This window comes from Solanum lycopersicum, chromosome 4 (assembly GCF_036512215.1).
Source record: "Solanum lycopersicum chromosome 4, SLM_r2.1".
Classification (NCBI taxonomy): domain Eukaryota; kingdom Viridiplantae; phylum Streptophyta; class Magnoliopsida; order Solanales; family Solanaceae; genus Solanum; species Solanum lycopersicum.
In genome coordinates, this window is record NC_090803.1 from 67,032,794 (window position 1) to 67,054,624 (window position 21,831).

General features: G+C 30.0%; 4 protein-coding genes across 4 annotated transcripts; 3 read left to right on the forward strand and 1 right to left on the reverse strand.

Annotated features, from left to right (window-relative positions):
- Window positions 1-1,642: 1,642 nt before the first annotated feature.
- On the reverse strand, window positions 1,643-3,574 carry LOC101253584 (aldehyde oxidase GLOX1-like). Its single transcript, XM_004238276.5, has one exon. The coding sequence runs from the start codon at window positions 3,331-3,333 to the stop codon at window positions 1,696-1,698; it is 1,638 nt and encodes a 545-aa protein (XP_004238324.2). The 5' UTR covers window positions 3,334-3,574; the 3' UTR covers window positions 1,643-1,695.
- Window positions 3,575-9,263: 5,689 nt separating this feature from the next.
- LOC101247818 (aldehyde oxidase GLOX-like) lies at window positions 9,264-11,098 on the forward strand. The gene has a single exon (XM_004238569.4). It carries the CDS (start codon window positions 9,331-9,333, stop codon window positions 11,002-11,004), a length of 1,674 nt encoding a protein of 557 aa, XP_004238617.2. The 5' UTR covers window positions 9,264-9,330; the 3' UTR covers window positions 11,005-11,098.
- A 3,409-nt stretch (window positions 11,099-14,507) lies between these two features.
- LOC101253891 (aldehyde oxidase GLOX1-like) lies at window positions 14,508-16,432 on the forward strand. Its single transcript, XM_004238277.5, has one exon. The coding sequence runs from the start codon at window positions 14,657-14,659 to the stop codon at window positions 16,298-16,300; it is 1,644 nt and encodes a 547-aa protein (XP_004238325.2). The 5' UTR covers window positions 14,508-14,656; the 3' UTR covers window positions 16,301-16,432.
- Window positions 16,433-19,518: 3,086 nt separating this feature from the next.
- On the forward strand, window positions 19,519-21,441 carry LOC101248100 (aldehyde oxidase GLOX1-like). The gene has a single exon (XM_004238570.5). It carries the CDS (start codon window positions 19,529-19,531, stop codon window positions 21,188-21,190), a length of 1,662 nt encoding a protein of 553 aa, XP_004238618.2. The 5' UTR covers window positions 19,519-19,528; the 3' UTR covers window positions 21,191-21,441.
- Window positions 21,442-21,831: the final 390 nt, after the last annotated feature.

Sequence of the window (21,831 nt, forward strand, 5' to 3'; positions counted from 1 at the left end):
AAGTTCAAGTTATTGTGAGTAATCAATATGAATCGTCATAAAAATAAATTAATTTATTCGTTAAGGTAAAAAATGACTAAATATTGTTTGAACTTCTGGAAGAGAACAAACAAATATAATGTGACACTTTTATAATTTATCGATTAAATCTGTTAAGCTAATTTACTTATGTTTTGTTGAATTTTTAACATTATAATTCGTATTTTAGAGTGAGAAAAAGAAGATAGAGGAGAAGCAAGTGATTTAGAAGGAAAATTCAAGTTCTTGAATTTAACATGTGTAATGTTTAATTTTGCTTGAACGTAACGTGACATGTTATTGGTTGCTAATATTAGCTAACAATAACCTTAATTCACAATGATTATATAAATACCATGATCCGTACAATAATAAAGTTAATTATAAATTTAAACGATTTTTCGTATCACGACAATTTTATTTAATTTTATGATTGTACAAACCTAAATACGAGCAATTAGGTTGAAATTCTCTTAAATATAACGTAACAGATTATTGGATTATGAAAGATAGCTTACAACGACCTTAATCCTTAACGATTGTATGTCTTTCCTAATTTGTACATTAATAAAGTCAATTGTGAATTTAAAGATCTTTCTATCAAGATAATATCATTCAATGTCGTATTTGTACAAACCTTAAAGCGATCGATTAAGTTGAGATTCTCTTAAATATATTGTGACATGTCATTAGATTGTTAAGATCAATCAATAACGACCTTAATCCCCAATGATATTACAAGTATATATCATGATTTGTATAATAATAAAGTCAATTATGAGTTTATAGTTTTTTTTTTATCACATATTTATATGAACCCTGGAAATGGCTAGTTAAGCTGAAATTCTCTAATAATAGGATTATTAGAGAAAATTAAATTATTTAATTTAAATGTACAACGTTTAATTTTGTTAAAATATTTTAATTCACTTAAATGTAATGTGACGTGTTATTAGATTGATATGATTGGCCAACAAATATTTTTATCCATAAGAATCATATGGACAATAAGGTCAATAATAGATTTATTAATTTTTTTTTTCATGTCACAAAATATCATTAGAAATCACATATTTACAAACTTGAATGCAATCAATTAAGTTGAATTTCTTTTAAATGTAACATGATATGTTATTGAATCATTAAGATCGATCATAATAACCTTAAGTCTCAGTAATTATATGAATGTTCTGATTTGAATAACAAAATAAGACATTTATATATGAATGTACTAGTCTTTCATGTCAACTGTCAAAAAAAAATGTCATTCAATATCATATTTATACAAATTCAAGAATATAAATTAAATATGATTTTATAAACCAAGTTCAAAAGAGGTCAATTTTTTAAAAAATGCATAGAAGATATAATTTCTAATTAATCATAGTCTAGCCAATAAGAAAATATATAAAGACACAATATGTTGAAGAAGCATGGTCACAATTATATAATTAACATTATATTACCCCCCTTTTTTTAATTTCCATACCACCACATTATATCACATCATTTATATATCTTTCAAGTGTTTTAATTTATTAATATCCAAGAAAATGATTGCAATATATCGTCAATAAAAAATACAAAACAATTAAAATATATTATTATTAATTTATTATTACAATTTTTGAAAATCAAAGAAAAAATTAATCTCTATCACAAATATAACCAACGTGGTTATTGAATCTTGATCCAAATTCCTTCACTTGGTATATCTTGATTAACCACAAATAACATATAATAACCTGGTGGTGCTAATTTACCTGAACTAGGGAAAATTGAACTGACTTGATAAGTGAGTATTCCGGTTTTTTTTACCTTTTCATTCGAAAGAACAAGCATTCTTTGATTCATAGTATTCGAATGTGTGTTAAATCCGGGTGCAACCATCGTCACCTTGATCAAATTTGTGTTGACGAGTGATCCAGAAAGAGTAAAACGAATGTTAAGACGTTGTCCATACTTGATTTTTTTATGAGAACCCGGAGAAATGATTTGTGGTCGCAAATTAGCAGAGTTTGACTCCAAGTAGGACGGTGAGAATGCCTCCAAACTTAAATCCGTTGGAAAAAGAACTCTAGTGAAATTGTAAAGCTCATTTGGATTACTGCCACCAACAAGAACTCGTCCATCACGGAGTAGAACTGCTGTTGAGTGATACATTCTAGGTATTGTATTCGGATTTTGTACCTCGAATCTAGAACCAGACGGGTTATCGGGTCGATAAATTACCGGACTCAAAACCGGGTTCCTAGCAATTCCCCATCCAGCCGTACCCGCCGCGGCTCCATTTACAATCAAGACATTTCCATTTGGTAAAATTACCATATCACCCATTGTTCGAGCTAGTGGCATTGTCTCCATGGTCCATTGTGGATTTGGGTCTGTAATTGTAATCCGCCCACAAGTATTTAACGCACCTACAAAAGTATTAGCTCTTGCCGCTTTGAGATATGAGCCAATTGGGGCTCCACCACATACCAAAACCTCAGCTTGAATTGTTTGTGCCTTTAAAGGAAGAAGAACTGCAGAACCCGTACTTGGATAATTTCTTGGATCGCCACCAGGTATTTGTGGATATGTTTTCACTATCGTATTTGTTGTGTAATCGAGTAATATAGCTCGATTGTTTGCGAAAATGAATAAATTTCCGTCCACATTGAGAAAAACAAATGGGTAGAGATTGTTTTCCTCTTTAGGGACATTAGTTTGTTGAATAAACGGTAGATTAAATACTTTGTTTGTTGACGCAGTTTTAGGAAAAAACTCGTAATTAAAAGTATCACGGCCTCCTATTATAATTTGGCTTCCGTCAGGAAGAATATGATTGGTGGAATACCATCGACTTTGAATTAATCCATTTCCAATTTCTTGCCAATCACAAGTGCTACACGGTTTGAACGTTCTCACCATATTTCTTCCATCGTTGAATCCACCGGTTTGAACCAACGTACCGTCAGCGGTGGCAGAGCCCGAGGAGCACCACACATCGGTCTGGACCATGAGAGGTCGTACTGAATTAGTGGACACGTCATATTCTACAGAGTGGGCAGTGCAATCGATTTTTAATGCAAGGTCTTTAGGATTGTTACGACATTTGCCATTAGGCAAGGAAATATTAGATGCACCAAAATCAGTACGATCGTATATAATGACTCTGTCGTTGTTGAGGAGTTGCATGTGCATAGCGGAAATACCAATGTTGGACATAAGTAAGTCCCATTTGCCACCTGCAGCATTAGCTAAGTTTAAGTCATGACATGATAGTAAAAGAAGAAGAATGTTGAAAACAAAACTTGATTTTTTAGTCATCATAATTAGGTGTATATGAATTTTAAGACAAAAAAGATAAATAGAGAAAAGTGTGTTATGAAAATGTGAAGTAGGGGTGTCCTTTATATACTCTTGGGGTTTATCTTTTAATATTTGAAATAATACAAATATTAGTTTGCAAAAAATAATTTTGTCTGGAGAAAGAATGACATTTCATAATGTGAAATTGAGCTTAGGAATATTTTGAAGGATTTAGTCAACACCATAAAATAAAATAAAATAAAATAGAAAGCCATGTAGCTATAGTTTTTCCTCCTTGTGGAGGTGTGTGAATACTTTGAAGTACTAGAAAGAAAGAGGTAATTGAACAAAGAGCCGATGCAATTCAGTTTATCGAGAATATTATGATCGTATATGGGAGATTATAAATTATAGATGTTATAGACTATAGTAGAAGATTTGTATAGAAAAACATTGTATTTCTTCTATTTTCTTTTCCCTTAAATTTATGATGTTATTTGTTGTTTCTTGTGATCTGACGTGTAGAAAAATCCGTCATAATTTTTTTTAAAAATTAATTTGAACTGTTTTTTCTTAGAGTCGATGATACACACTTTGCCTCCTAGAACAGTCTCATCACAATTGTAAATGAGGTGCAATTGGTCTCCACAAATTTACACTAAATATGTGATCTACTAGTAAATATTTTTGTAATTTGAGTTAGATCCATTTTAATTTTTAAAAAATCTGTTTCTATTGTTTATTTTATGTATATCTTACATACTTTCAATTTGGTCAGATGTGCCCTCCCAAAAATTAAAGATATAATAATAATTATAGAAGTTTATAGTTTTATTAATTTAATTAATTCCTCCATCTGTCAAAGATCTCTCTTGTTTAGAAATCAAAGTACAAATTGTTAATTAAATTTCTTAATTTGCATTCATATCTTTGGCATTATTTATAATTATGCAATTGCCATACATAGTATTTTCATCAATATATGCTGATCATGGTTGCTTAGTGCACAACTACGTAATCAATTGTTTATGTGTTCAATTACTTCTGCATTATTAATCATAATTAGTACAAGTATTATAATGTTTAAACTAAATAATTTATAGTCCAATATGAGAATAGATATTTATGAAGAAAAATTGAAGAATAAACAAATTAAATTAGTCTAGCAAGTCAACACCTTACTTTGCTATATATCTAATTCTTCTTTCTTATCTTTTGTATTTTCATCATCTTGGTAAGCTTTGATGGGAGTACAGTCTAGCTAGTTTCATTGAACTTAATAATTATTTTTATATTTTTTTTAAATAAAAATTTAATATATGTATAGTAAAAATTAGTCGCTAATTAAAATTCAATAACTTATAAGGGTTTAGAATTTCAAAACCACATACTTTATATTAATCCACAAAATAGGATGAGAGTAATGATAAATAACCTTTATAATTGTCCAAACCAATTCTGTGGACCTTTTCACTGTTGATACTTGTTCAAACCAACTTTGTGGACCGTTCCAATGTTGATACTTGTTCAAAGTAATTTTGTGAACTGTTAAATGACATCATTTAAATTTGAATCGTCATATCCTTCAAAATGAATTCTTTTAAAATTTCGTTCATCATACCTTTTGAAATGATATTTTTTAAAAAAGAAAAGAAAATTTATTACCTCAATTATCGATATCTAGTTGAGATTTTATATTTTTTTTTCAAGAATATAAGGTTACTTATTATGTTAAGGCTTAGACAGATCTATAATTGTAGTTAAAAGAGTTTGACAGAACTTAATAATTTAATCTAAAATTAGATTATGATTCTAAATACGGTATGTACATAATTAATTTTAAACTTAAATTTATGAATCTATCTTTGTTTATATATGATTTATCAAAAGTTTGTGAGGGAACACTTGAAACACCAATAACACATTATAATTTGTTGTTTAAAATTGATATTTTACTGATTCACTAGTTTTGTTTTGTTAATTTATACAACAAAATTAAAGGAACCATTGAGAAGGATTAATTGTCAAATGACAAATGTTCGTGCATGCAAAAGCAGATTAATTATTAAAATTATTATAATAATATACGAAGCATTATGAATATACAATTGAGTACTTAATTAAATTGATTCTAAAGATCAAACAATACAATTAACTAGCTTAACTAGTGCATGGATGTTTAAGTACTCTTCTAATAATTATTGGCTTAGCCTTAAAAATGTATGTGGATATATGCAAAGAATATCAAATCTTTTTATTTAGTAATTTAAAGATTTTTTTCATTAAAAAAGAAGAAGCAAGAAGTCAAACATGAAATTTCCTTTCAAATTGAATATGCATTTGTTTGACTTTTGCAGGATTAATTATAAGGAAGAAATTAAGTTAAAATATTTAAAATTTAATAATTGACGGAGAAACGTGTGGATGGGTGGCGTTGTGTGGAATATATATATTTTTTTTCGAAATGAAAATTAAAATTTATACACATATTAGTATTCTAGTTTAGTCGATTAATTATAATTAAGCTGATGTTTACCATTCTTCTTAGTTGGTTACTAATTGTGATTATTTTTTTTTAGCGATTTATCTGAATTTGTAAACAATGAGAAGACAGACTTGGATCTAGCCACCGCCTCACCCCATAAGTTAGCTACTGAAAAGTCGGGATTTAATATTTACTATATATACATAAAATATTATTTTAATCATGTATAAATAGTACTTTCTTGGTTTAAAAAAGAATGTATCTATTTCTTTTTTAATTTGTTTAGAAAAGAATGACCCCTTTCCTTTTTTGGCAACACTTAAACTTTAACTTTTCACGTGATATGTGTAAGACCACAAGATTGAAGGGCATTTTGATACATTTTACATAACTTTAATTTAGAACCACAAAATTAAAAAATCCTCTTTCTTTTCTTAAATTCCGTTCCAAATCAAACTAGATCGTCCTTTTTTAAACTTCGAAGGGAGTTCGGTGTACCAAGATGGCTCCGCCCCTAGTTAGCTAAGGGTAAAAAATCATCAAGATCATAAATAATTTACATTTCCAAACTCAATATCTCACAACTCAAAATTAAATATTTAAAACATGAACGATATAAGGTGAAAAGTTCAAAATATCAATAAATAATAAATAAAATAATTCTAAATTTAACTTCAATACCTTATTAAAGACATGGACCTTAAAACCTAATTTAATTTTTTTAAAAAGGATTACCTCTAAAGATAAGGTCATTAATTAAATTTCTACATCATTATTGCATAAAACTTCAAACTCCTTCCATAAGAAAAAATCTGGAGATGTTTACAAAAAAATTAGTTCACTAGATTATTTTATTAGATATGCAAAATTTATGAAAATTTTGAAAGGGGATTAAACTTGCTACATTCTTAACAAATAACAAAAATCGTCTTATCTTTCTAATTTATAGGTATTCGATCAAGCTATTTAAATTGACTTATTTTAAGAAGTATTTTTTTTAAAAAAAAAAAAATCTTTTGGTGAAAAGCAGTTTCTATTTGATCAATAACTTTTTTTGAAAAATAAATACTCTTTTCATTCACTTTTTACTTATAACTTTTTGACTTGACAAGTCCATTAAGAAAATGATTATTGATATAGGTAATTTATCAAACTATTCCTATTAAATGACCTTTAGTACTGAGTCTTGAAAAATGATTTGAAGAAAGGATATTTAATACCAAGGGTAAACATGAAAAAATATTATTATCTTTTCTTAATATGTTAAAAGAAACAAGTAAAAATAAAAATCCATTTCAAGAAAAAGTGAACGTAGAAAGTATTTTTTAGCATCAATTAATGTATGGGCAAAACTTTTTAAAAGTATTTCGAAGTGTATTTTTTTCAAAAATATTTTGGAAAAGAACTAAATTTTTAAAAAAATTCTAAACACAATTCTTGCTACTCTCGAAATCAGTTATTTTCTCCTCAAAACTTTTAATTTTTTTAAAAAATAAGTATCTTTTGGAAAAAAATAAAACATTTTTGACCTTCCTAAAACTTGACTAAAGAGACTATTAACCTCTCTTCAAATATTTGTATTAGCAATTCTATCAACTTGCTTATTTAAAACAACCCAATAATTTGGAATGCTTTGTTAATTGTTCCATCCCTTAATAATGAGGATCAATCTTCTAATATGGATCCTTAATACTCATAATATTACTCCTTCCGTCCAGTTTTATTTGTCATTATTTCTATTTTTAGAGTCAAACTATAAAAATTTTGACTAGTATTTTAAGATGTATTTTTTCATCATATTAATATGCAAAAAGTTGTAATTTATAGCACTTTTCATATAGTTCTAGAATATCTAATTTTTTTGTTTAAAATATCGAATTAATGTGATCTATTTTACCTTTGAAAATTACTTAAATTGACTTTCGATAAGCATAACATGACAAACAATTTCGAACGGATGGAGTATTTTATCTTGTTGTTAAAAATTGATTGAAAAAAACGATAATAACCGACTTATCTGTACATTATTTATAAAACTGAAAACATTTAGCGGAGACAACGGTAAAATGAATTTTCATGCTTGAGAATATATAGACAAATCAATTATGTACGATAAACGAACTTATACAATATTTAAATATGCATGGTACTTCACATAAGAACCAATATATTAATAACTATATAGAATATATAATTAAATATTAATTGAGAAAAGATTCTCTATTACGTGCACCTAGGCAATCAACAATTAATTAATTTATTTTTTACGTAAGTCTCGTAGCATTCAAAGTTAATTACATATTCGTCTACTCTTTTTCAAATTACAAAATCTCTTAAAATTTATGAATTTTAGATACATCACTAAATTTTCAAATACATTACTAGACTTTCGGATACATCACAGGACATATGGATATATAGGCAAGAGATGTATTCGAGAGCGAAGAAATATATCAGGGATGGGATTGGACATCCAAATACATCAGTGGGCTTTCGGATACATGATCAGCAGAATCAGGATACATAGATGACGGATGTATTAGAGAGAAGAGAGAGATATCTGAGATGGGATAAAATATATCAGCGAGAGGAGAGTGATGTATTCGAGAAGGGATTTATGAAAAACATTTCAATGGTAGGAAATTATAGACATTATGGCAAAAGAAGATGTATATTTAGGTAAAAAAAAAAATCAAAAAAAGAAGAAAATGAAAATACTAAAATTGATCTCATTAGGTCCAAACTTTATTTTCTTCGACAAATCCAATTTTAAGTACCTATTATTATTATTAATATTAGTATTAGGGCAAAATAATATTCGACCAGGTTAAAAGTAGAGTATACAACCTAGGTATATATTCCTAGCATCAATTGACCTGTAAAAGTTGATTAACACGCACGAAATTTTATCTTTTAGGCACGTGCACTTTTTATTGCATGCTTTATTAATTATATTCCACATGTTCTTTTTTATATTCTAGATCATATAATATAAATGTTAATTATAATATATAGTTGTAACTTTAATTACGCTAAAGAGTATATTTAGTTACAAACATTATTTTGTTGTTCAAGCACTTTAAGGATGATGATATATTTAAATATACATATCATAATATTGAAAAACGTATTTAAAAATATAAATTTTTTACTCTTAATAAATTTAAGCGATGTTATTTTTAAAAAATTAGTAACCGTATTTAGCTAGTAATGCACTTTAACTATTACTAATAACTAGTAATAGTTTTTAAAAGATTGTAATCTTACAAATATTATTCCTTTCTTCGCCGATCAACAAACTATATATATACCACCGGCATGCAACAATTATTAATTAACTATATAAACCATTAATTAATTATTTAGTACTTGCTTTACGTATAAATTATAATAAGTAGCGCTTAACAATCCCTATATACTTTTACTATAGTATATAAATAACATCCCCATTACGATTAATAGTATACATTCACATTTAATACAAAGCCTCTACACAAAACCATATAAAAGAGAAAAAAAAAATTACACATCTCATGGCTATTAGAAAATCAGTTATTTTTTGTTTCATTATATGGCAGTTGCCTCTGCTTCTACTACTGCCATGTCATGACCGGAATTTGGCTTACGCCGCTGCCGGTGGCAAGTGGGACCTACTCATGTCCAATATTGGTATTTCCGCTATGCACATGCAACTCCTCAACGACGATAGAGTTGTGATATATGATCGTACTGATTTTGGCATGTCCAATATCTCTTTGCCTGATGGTAAATGTCGTAACAATAATAATGACCTTGCATTAAAAGTCGATTGCACTGCACACTCTGTAGAGTACGACGTTTCCACCAACTCTGTACGTCCACTCATGATCCAGACCAATGTGTGGTGCTCGTCTGGCTCTGCCACGTCAGATGGTTCGTTGGTTCAGACAGGTGGGTCCAATGATGGCAAATTTGTAATTAGAGTTTACAGACCGTGCATTATTGGGAAAAAGAGTAATTGTGATTGGCTAGAAATCGAAAATGGATTAATTCAAAGTCGATGGTATTCCACCAATCATATTCTTCCCGACGGAAGCCAAATTATAATAGGAGGCCGTGATGCTTTTAACTACGAGTTTTTTCCCAAAACTGCGTCGACAAATAACGTATTTAATTTACCTTTCCTTCAACAAACTAATGATCCTAGAGAGGAAAATAATCTTTACCCATTTGTTTTTCTCAATGTGGATGGGAATTTATTCATTTTCACAAACAATCGAGCTATATTATTCGATTATACAACAAATATGATAGTGAAAACGTATCCACAAATACCTGGTGGTGATCCGAGAAATTATCCAAGTACGGGTTCTGCAGTTCTTCTTCCATTAAAGAACTTGGAAGCACATACAATTCAAGCCGAGGTTTTGGTGTGTGGTGGAGCACCAAGAGGCTCATACCTCAAAGCAACAAGAGGTGAGTTTATCGGTGCGTTAAATACTTGCGGGCGGATTACAATTACCGACCCAAATCCACAATGGACCATGGAGACAATGCCACTACCTCGAACAATGGGTGATATGGTAATTTTACCAAATGGAAATGTCTTGATTGTCAATGGGGCCGCGATGGGGAGTGCTGGATGGGAAATTGCTAGGGGCCCGGTCTTAAGTCCAGTGATTTATCGACCCGATAACCTACCCGATTCTAGATTTGAGGTACAAAATCCGAATGCAATACCTAGAATGTACCACTCAACTGCAGTTTTACTCCGTGATGGTAGGGTTCTTGTGGGTGGTAGCAACCCAAATGAGTTTTACAACTTCACTGGAGTTCTTTTCCCAACAGAGTTAAGCTTAGAGGCATTTTCACCGTCCTATCTGGATTCAGAATCTGCTAATTTGCGACCACAAATCATTTCCCCTGTTTCCCGCCATAAATTCAAACACGGGCAACGGGTTAACATTCAGTTTTCCATTTCCGGTTTAGTAAACAAAAATTCAATCAAAGTGACGATGATTGCACCAGGATTTAACACACATTCGAATACGATGAATCAAAGAATGCTTGTACTAACAAATGGAGTCGTAAAACAAGTTGGGAAATCTTCGTATCACATGAATTGTTTATTTCCGAAATCGGGTTCATTAGCACCACCGGGTTACTATCTTTTATTTGTGGTTCATCAAGACATACCAAGTGAGGGTATTTGGGTCAGGATCTTTTAAATTTTAATTACTTTTAATTCAATTATTCTAAAGATCTGTTTTTAATTTTGATCTTTATAAGTTTGAGAGTATAATAAGATAGTCTCTGTTTTAATTGTTGCTTAACTAATAATTATATTTCATTAGGTATAGATTTTTAAAGTTAGCATCTGTTTAGAAGAAAAAGATGTGACACGCTTTGATGAGAATGGATCAAGTCGGATTGACAAATTTTTAGGTTGACAAATTTTTAAAGATTAAACGAAATGATACCTTAAACGAATTTCACAACAGAATAAGAAAAAAATAACGAGCTTGATTAAGCATGTCTCAACTTTATACAAATTTTTAAGCTTGATCTGATATAACGATAATGGTAAATTAAAATTGAGTTGGCCTAACCCAAAGCGGGCAATATTCATTCCATGGGGATCGTAATAAAAGAAAGGCATAATACATATATTGGACTCTAAACTTGACTTCAAATTTTAACTTTGACCTTCAACTTCGATAATGTACAAATATACACTTTAACTATTCAACTTTTAAATAAATAAACACATGAGTCCTACATGGCAAAATACACGTAGGACACCACCTAGGACAAAAAATGACATGTAGGATGACATGTAGGACATGTGTGTCTATTTCTTCAACTTTATAGAAGTTTAAGTATCTATTTGTGCACATTCTATGTTGAAGGGCATAAATATAATTTGAAGTCAAGTTAAATGACATATTTATGTATTATGTCAAAAAAAAAAAAACTGAGTTGAATCCGATAACAAATGGTGATTTAAATCTTATAGTACGATTTGATGACATAAAAGTAAAAGACTCATAGACATTTGCCAAAGTGATTAAAGTGCACATTCCAATTAATTAAAGATTATATAAGCTTAGAGCATATTTGAATTGAATTATTTTAAAAAATCCAAAGTCAAAATATCCTTTTTTTTTGTTATTGTTTGGATAAATTTAAAAGTGCTTGAAAGCACTTGATTTTCAACTAAAATGAAAGGGAGAAATATATCAAAAGTCAATTCAAACAAACTATAAAAAATGTTAAAATTGAATTTTTTTTAAGTGACTTATAAATTAAAAGTTAAACGTTGGTTAAACCCCAACTTTTGACTTTCTTGGCTATTGTTAAGAACATTATATAAACTAAAGAATAGCTTAAAAGCCAAAATCAATAAAAATAAGTCATTCAAAACGCCCACTTTTAGTCAGATATACCACAAAGACTAAACATTAGAATATACTAATAACTAAAGGATTAAAAAAATTTAATATTGATTACTCTTATATATCTGAAATAATTTCTTTACTCATTTTTCTAGATAGATCAATCTATCGAAAGTAATATCTCTATTTTCTAATATTGAAATAAAATTTATGTACATTCTATATTTACAGATCTTACTTTCGAATTACACGACTAATACGTTTTTGTAGTATAAAAAAAAAACAATTGACATTTGTCAAATTCTCTATCTCTCTCTAAAATATTACAATTTCTGAAATAATTCATTTAGTTTTCCATCTCTGTTCATGCATGTCAAAATTTCCACATAAGAAAAGAATAAAAAGAAACGTGCATGCATGCAAGAGCTCATTATTATGACATTTCAAGTCATAATAATTATGCACTTAATTAATTAATTAGTAAAGATCGATTGATTAATTAATCAGTTGATTTGGTACATAACTTACTTAACTGATAATGCATGTATATGTCCTGGCAATATGAAACCATACTATAATGATTAAAGCTTATAATTCGATTAGCCTAAAATGTATGTGGATATTGACAAGAAATCAAATCTTTTTATCTATTAGTTTAATTATTTATTTTATTAAATATGTCAACAAGTCAAACATCAAATTCTCTTTCAATAGAAAACCTTTAATAAGGCAAAACTAAATTAAATAAAATTGCATGGAGAAACGTGTGGATCGTCGATGGTGAAGAACTATTTGTGTGAATAAAATTTAAGTTATCATACTAGGTAAGTATAATAATAGTATAGAATATGTTGAATATGTAGTAAATGTCTATAGTACGTAAGTAAATACGATAACTTAGAAAATTGAAATCAAGAGTTATAACTAGTTAAATTATACTGATCATAGTTCAACCGCTATTACTAAAAATAAGCGAATTTTCAATTAAAAAAAAAATCTTCTGACAAGCCAATTATGACATTTTTTCTCAAAAATTCTGCCTAAAATTCATAGAATTTATTGAAGGGGAATAAACTTGCTTCAAACTCTCAACATGTAATTAGGCCAAAAAAATCATGCATTTTTTTCTTCAAAATTCTTTTATGGACAATTTTATCACCTTATTTGTTTTAAAACAAAAGATAATTGGAAATGTTTGTTCCAAGATGGTTCCTTAATTAACTCAAATTATTCCTAATCTAGTTGTCAAATTAATGATCGAAAATACTATAATATATGTACCATAATATGGGAGCAAACTGAAAACAATTAGCGAAAATAAAGGTAAAATTAATTAATTGCATGAATTTGGCAATAAATTGAAAAACTATAGGGGATACAATGTTTTTTAAAAAAATAATGGAGAAAATATTCTCTATACATGAAGCATTTCTTTTTACAACAAAAAGGCATATTTTCTTGTCGATTTAATGATATTTATAATTCCATGAGAATCAAATTCATATTAAGAATAAAATTAAATAAGTGCTTAATCGATATTAAAATAACGAGCAAAAATATGGGCATGATTGATTCACAATGTCAATCGGAGTATATCTTTAGAAATAAAAATTAGCAATTTTTTAAATTAGATATCTTTTTGAATAAAACAGTCAAATAATATACAGAAAAACATCTCGAAGAGTTTAATAAGATATGAACAAAATATAATATTATACTTCAACCGATTGATAGTAGGAAAAAAAGATAAATATACTCTCGAATTATGCAAACACTTACTGTCATATTTTTGGGACATTGGTGTACCTGTCGTCCAAAAATTAAAGCATATATAATATTTATACTAACGGACGTACACATGTCATAATTTTATCAACCGATCCGACATTTATTAAATATCGAATCGACAGATAAGATTGCGCCACGTGTATTTAGTCTTCCATTTGAGTGAAGAACATATATACTTTAGTTTTTGTCGACGACAAAAGCACAATGTCCCAAAAGTATACTTTAATTTTTATTAACGACATAAGCATCAATGTCCCAAAAATATAATGAACGATATCTATCTACTATTTACGATAATTTGAAAATGTATTTTTTTTTTCACCGATAATATTATATTACATATTAATCTCATATATCCTAATTAAACACACGGAACAGAGCATTCATCTTTCCTAATTCCTAGTGATTTTTAGAACAATTACAACATATGGTGTTGACTAATGAAATCTTAAATATTCTTCAAAAAAAAGTCAATTTTGCATTAAGAAGTGTCTTAATTACTTGTATCCCCCCTACCCCTCCACCCCCAAACTACCACTTGTGGCAATTATTTATAATGCAAACCATTAATTGCATAATTATGTGTATAAATAATACACACATTTAATAGTATATAAAGGACATTACCCATAGCCTTTTCTCACAACAACACAAACATCACACATCATAGTATACTCTTCAAAGAAAAACATATCTAATGGCCATTAAAACAAGTCTTGTTCTTTGGCAGCTACATTTGCTTTTATTACTATCATGTCATGACTTGAACTTGGCTAATGCTGCAGGTGGCAAATGGGATTTACTTATGTCCAACATTGGCATTTCCGCCATGCACATGCAACTCCTCAACAACGATAGAGTCATCATATACGATCGTACTGACTTTGGTGCATCCAACATCTCATTGCCTGATGGCAAGTGTCGTAACAATCCTAAAGAACTCGCCCTGAAAATCGATTGCACTGCCCACTCTGTTGAATATGACGTGTCCACTAATTCAATACGTCCCCTCATGGTCCAGACGAACGTGTGGTGCTCCTCGGGCTCTGCCACCTCGGATGGTTCGTTGGTCCAAACCGGTGGATTCAATGATGGTAAACTTATGGTGAGAACTTTTAACCCATGCAACACTTGTGATTGGCAAGAAATGGGAGATGGACTAGGTCAAAGTCGATGGTATTCCACCAATCATATTCTTCCTGACGGAAGCCAAATTATAATAGGAGGCCGTGATGCTTTTAACTACGAGTTTTTTCCCAAAACTGCGTCAACAAGCAACGTATTTAATTTACCTTTCCTTCGACAAACTAATGTTCCTAGAGAGGAAAACAATTTATACCCATTTGTTTTTCTCAACGTCGATGGGAATTTATTCATTTTCACCAATGATCGAGCTATATTGCTCGATTACACAACAAATACGATAGTGAAAACATATCCACAAATACCAGGTGGTGACCCGAGAAATTATCCAAGTACAGGTTCTGCAGTTCTTCTTCCTTTAAAGAACTTGCGTTCACAAAAGGTTCAAGCTGAGGTTTTGGTGTGTGGTGGAGCACCAAAAGGCTCATACCTTAGAGCAACAAAAGGGGATTTCGTCGGTGCATTAAATACTTGCGGGCGGATTACAATTACCGACCCAAATCCACAATGGACCATGGAGACCATGCCACTACCTCGAACCATGGGTGATATGGTAATTCTACCAAACGGTAACGTTTTGATTGTTAATGGAGCCGCTACGGGTACAGCTGGATGGCAAATTGCAAGGAACCCGGTTTTCAGTCCGGTGATTTACCGACCCGATAACCCATCTGATTCTAGATTCGAGGTACAAACCCCGAATGCCATACCTAGAATGTACCACTCAACAGCAGTTTTACTCCGAGACGGTAGAGTTCTCGTTGGCGGTAGTAACCCAAATGAGCTTTACAATTTCACCGGAGTAGTTTTTCCAACGGACTTAAGCTTAGAGGCATTTTCACCGTCCTATCTGGATGTGGAATTCGCTAATCTACGACCACAAATTATTTCTCCCGATTCACATCTTAAATTCACGTATGGACAACGTGTTGACATTCGATTTACTGCTTTAGGGTTATTAAATCGAGATTTGATCAAAGTGACTATGGTTGCACCGGGTTTTAATACACATTCGAATACGATGAATCAAAGAATGCTTGTACTTCCGAGAGGAATTGTACGACAAGTGGGAAGATTTGTATATGAAGTGAGTTGTGTATTTCCAAAATCTGGTTCATTAGCACCACCGGGTTACTATCTTTTATTTGTGGTTCATCAGGACATACCAAGTGAGGCAATTTGGGTCAGGGTTAATTAACCATATGCATTTGATTTGATTTACGAATTGTTATTTTTCATAATTTTGTTTTACTTCCAACTAAAGTGTATGGGAAGACTTGTTTTGGTGTTTTTATTTTTTTAATTTAATAGAGTAATAATGTCATGAGAAGGAAGTAATTGTTTTTTGGTTTTGGAGAAGAAGTTGCAATTAATTAGCAAGACAATTGGATTTTGTGTTTTTATTTTACAAAATGGACTAATATTGTGTTAATTAGAAGAACAATAAAAGATAGGAATAAGCTTAAATCTTGATTCAGTCTTCGATGATGACATATTATTAAAATTTAGAGAAAATAAATAGAATGGAAACGGAGAAGAGTCAAATCCTAAGTAATACATATTTTGACAAATATGAAATCATATAATCAATGGCAGATTCAGAAATTTCACTAACTTCGTAATCTAGGGATAATATTCGTGGTCCAACTTGTGCATTCGAGTACCACTGGACTATCTCTCTTTTTATATTTAGGTGGTTTAAACTTTATATATATATAAAAATATTGAAAACTTATCCTCTATATATACAATGTAATTTTTTAGCAGGTAATTCGAGTAAATTCCTTAGCAACAATCCGCCCCGCCTAGAATAGTTTAAGCTTATAATTAGCTAGCCTGAAATGTATGTTGATATGGAGAAGTCTTTTTATTAGGTACGTTAAGTATTTATTTTATTAAAAGTAAATTAGAAGTAATACAAGCTATTCCATATAAATTAATGCATTAGTTGAACTTTTGCCAGGATAAAAAGAAAAGAAAATTTAACTATTGGAAAAAGATCTCTATGAAATATAATATTTTCTCTAATGAGATCTAAAACTAAGTCATACTATCAAAATATAATTTAAGCAATATATTTGGCTATTTACTATATCTTTTAGGCAATTAATTGATACTACCTATATGATTAAAACATAAAACTTAAATAATTCTTCATGTTTCGAACTTTGATTTTATTACAAGGTTTACTTCAATTCTTCATAAATATTTTAAGTTTAAACTAATTAGATCATTAAATGGTTAGATTTGAAAAATCATTATCGTAACTTTAAATATATTCTAAAACATAACAATTACGATTTTAATGATTTAAATCTAATTTTAAACTAAATACGAGATGTTATATAAGTAAGGACTATATACGCTAATTTACTTGCTCAATTTAGTGAAATCTTAATTCTATTTAAAAACATTTATACTAGATATAGAATAATTTATTAATTTATGTAACAATTTACTCAATTAAGAAAAAATCCAAACCTAAAATTAAAAAAGAACTTATCTAAGATCTAAACACTCTTGATGGTATCTTGACATACAATAATTTATACATATCTATTAAATATCTCACGAAAGACTACACGAATTAGCTATACTATTAACTAAACAAAAAATAATAATTATCAAATATAATTTATAACAATATATTTTAAAAAGCTATACAAGTATAAATCAAATAAAAATTATTAAATAATCTTAAGAGCTCCTTAGACCTCTCCATGGTCTAAATGAAGTTTTTAAATAAAGTTTTTTGGAGATTATTTGATATGTCACATTTTTCATCTTAATAAATGTGATAATGATTCATTTTGATTGTTATCTTAATATATATATATACATATGCAAATATCATAATCAAACAATATAAGTATCCTAATATAATTACAAAATACAACAATATTTTTTCATAAATTTACCTGTAAGAAGTAAAAATCACAAGAACAAGTAAAATATAAATTCTTGAAAAATAATAGTATAACACAATAGATAATACTATTTTTAAAGATATTTTACCATCAAAATATTTTTTGTAATGATACTATTACTAGGGGCGGCTCTATGTTTTTGTAAAATAAGGCTTATACCTTAAAAACCCTAAAAGAACAAATTATGTGTTAAAATACTTATAGAAATAATTGATTATTAAAAATATATTATTATTTTACACATTTTAGTATTTTTTGTAAAAAATTTGAATAAATATGTATACTAAATTTGTTTATATTTTAGGTCTCCAGTTGAAATTTCGTTTTGGACCTCCAATTACGTTGAATCTTCCCTGATTGATACAGGTCAAAAAGTTTCTCCTCTTATTTGACTGTTTCTGTTACGCGTCAAAAGGTTTCACTTTTTACTTAAAGTTTGTTGATAAATCATGTATTTGAAGTAATTAATCCAAATATCATATTTAAGATATATTATTCAACAACAATTTTATTTTGATTTTTATTGAACATTGTAATCTCGTTAAATTCCATGTTTTTAGTGAAATTCTTTTCTAATTCAATTTGGATGCAAAAAAGTTGTTAATTTGCTACCAAACATAGTTCTTCTCATTCAAAATACTAAACAAAATTTAATTAAAATTAGCTTCGAATTTTACAACACATCCAAATAATATGAATAAAAAATATTAAAAAGAATTGTAAGAAGTATTGTGTATTTTAAAGGATATTGTAAAATAAACTGTGTATTCAGTTATTTTTTCGAAAATTAACACCTATGATCATTTTTTCGAAAATTAACACCTATGATCCAGACATGCATCCAGAAATTAAAGGAATGGACTGGGCTATTCATAAGTTTAAATTGGGCCAACATTTTGCACACCTAAGGAATGGACTGAGCTATTGAATTTCATCGCTAGAATTTGGCTGGGCTGGGCTGGCTAACCCATCCAGCTAATTGACAAAGTTAGTTATAACTAACTAAATTGGAAAATATGTAATATCTAAAAAGTGTCGTTGCATGACGATTGAAGCAGGTTAAAATGAACCGAGTTAACAAACTGGGTTGGTAATTAACTCAATCACAAGTTGATTGACCTTAAATGAGTTAAACAACAGGTCAAATTTCAATCCATTCAATTCTAACTAAGTTTTAATGAGTTTATTTACGCGATATAATTTTTCCGTAAAATTATTCATACGGTCCCTTTTTAACTTGTCAACACTAATGCCACCTGTCCAGTAAGATTAATGAAAGAACAATGCGTGCTCAACATTACTTGATACCAACGATTTGTTTCACACAAAATATATTATTACAAATATTACAATATCTCTAACTAATTAATATTCTTTCTTTCCCTAGCTAACAAACAATAATACTATATTTAATTATTGCATTTTGTTCAACTATTAACACTATATATACAGAGGACATATATCTAGACCTAAATTTATTTATATCTTACATAGAGCTAATGACTTTTAGAATAAAAGTTTTTCCTTTCTTGATTCTAATTGGTCAGCTACTCCTGCTACTGCCACGTCACCGGAACTCGGCTTACGCCGCCGCCAGTGGCAAGTGGGACCTACTCATGTCTAACATCGGAATTTCCTCCATGCACATGCAACTTCTCAACAACGATAGAGTCATCATGTACGATCGTACTGACTTTGGTGCATCCAATATCTCCTTATCTAACAGTAAATGTCGTAACAACACTAATGACCTCGCGTTGAAAATCGATTGCACTGCTCACTCTGTTGAGTACGATGTGTCCACCAACTCTATACGTCCCCTCATGGTCCAGACCGACGTGTGGTGCTCCTCCGGCTCCGCCACCTCGGACGGTACTTTGGTTCAGACCGGTGGATTCAACGATGGGGAAAAGGTTGTAAGAGTTTTAAAACCATGTAATGGAAATAAAAGTACGTGTGATTGGAGAGAAATTGAAAATGCTTTGATACAAAGTCGATGGTACGCGACCAATCATGTGTTGCCAGATGGCAGACAAATTATAATAGGAGGTCGTGAAGCTTTTAACTATGAGTTTTATCCTAAAACTCTATCGACAAATAATATATTTAATCTTACGTTTCTTCAACAAACTAATGATCCTAGAGAGGAAAACAATCTTTACCCTTTTGTTTTTCTTAATGTCGATGGAAATTTATTTATTTTCGCGAATAATCGAGCTATATTATTCGATTACATGAGGGATACGATAGTGAAAACGTATCCACAGATACCAGGTAGTGATCCGAGAAATTATCCAAGTACAGGTTCTGCGGTTCTTCTTCCTTTAAAGAATTTGGAGGCACAAATAATTCAAGCTGAGGTTTTGGTATGTGGTGGAACAAAAAATGGTTCATTTCTTAGGGCACAAAGAGGTAAATTTTTGGGTGCGTTAAATACTTGTGGACGGATTAGAATTACCGACCCGAATCCACAATGGGTCATGGAGACAATGCCACTAGCTCGAATAATGAGTGATATGGTAATTTTACCTAATGGAAATGTTTTGATCATTAACGGAGCGGCGGCGGGTACGGCTGGATGGGAACTTGGTCGGAGCCCCGTTTTGAGTCCGGTGATTTATCATCCTGATAATCCAGTCAATTCAAGATTTGAGGTACAAAATCCGAGTACTATACCAAGAATGTACCATTCAACAACAATTTTACTTCGAGATGGTAGAGTTTTAGTTGGTGGTAGTAATCCACATGGGCTTTACAACTTCACAGGAGTTCTTTACCCAACTGAGTTGAGTTTAGAGGCATTTTCACCATCGTATTTAGATTCAGACTCTGCAAATTTACGCCCACAAATTATTTCACCCGCTTCGAGACGTAAAGTCAAATACGGTGGACAGGTCAATATTCGATTTATCGTACCTGGCCCGATAAATAGGAATTTGGTCAAAGTAACAATGGTTGCACCAGGATTTAATACACATTCATTTACTATGAATCAAAGAATACTTGTGCTTTCGAGTGGAAACGTAGCACAAGTTGGAACATCAACTTATAAAATCAATTCGATTTTTCCAAATTCAAGTAAATTAGCACCACCTGGTTACTATATGTTATTTGTGGTTCATCAAGATATCCCAAGTGAAGGAATTTGGATCAGGATTTAGTAACAAGGTTTGATCAGTCACGATTCAAGTTGTCGAAATATTTTTTTATTGGTTCGAGTCTTTTCTTGATTCCGCAAATAGCAGGAGCTTAATTAGTAAAATAATAAAAAGAAATATTATTATTAGGTGTGATGGCTACAATTCTTTTTTTGGAATGTTACGTTGTTGTAAGCATGATAATAAATTCAATTCTTTTGTATTGACTATTGGAATAAATATTGCAATAATAACGAAAGGCTTGCGTTGATCCCCACATTAATTTATATTACCTATTAACTTAATTAATTAATAAGGATTACATTATGTTTGTCACTATCTATATGGTGGCATCGTGTCATAATTTAAAAGAATAGTGGTGCTTTCCATTGATGGATGCACGTAAATTTTTTTTATTTTTTTTTGATTTTCCTATTGACTAATTCTTTGCATTTACCTAAGTCAAATTAGACCTTGATTAGATCATATTATGGATTCGAAAGAGGGTGACATATGTCATTTATAATATCAATTATTATATACTTTTAATGAAATGTACGTCAATAATTCTATCGAAAATAAATTAGTAAACTCAAACTGAACATTCCATTGAACAATAAAGCAATGTCTTCATGCGCGTTGCGTCATAATAATGAATATTGAAC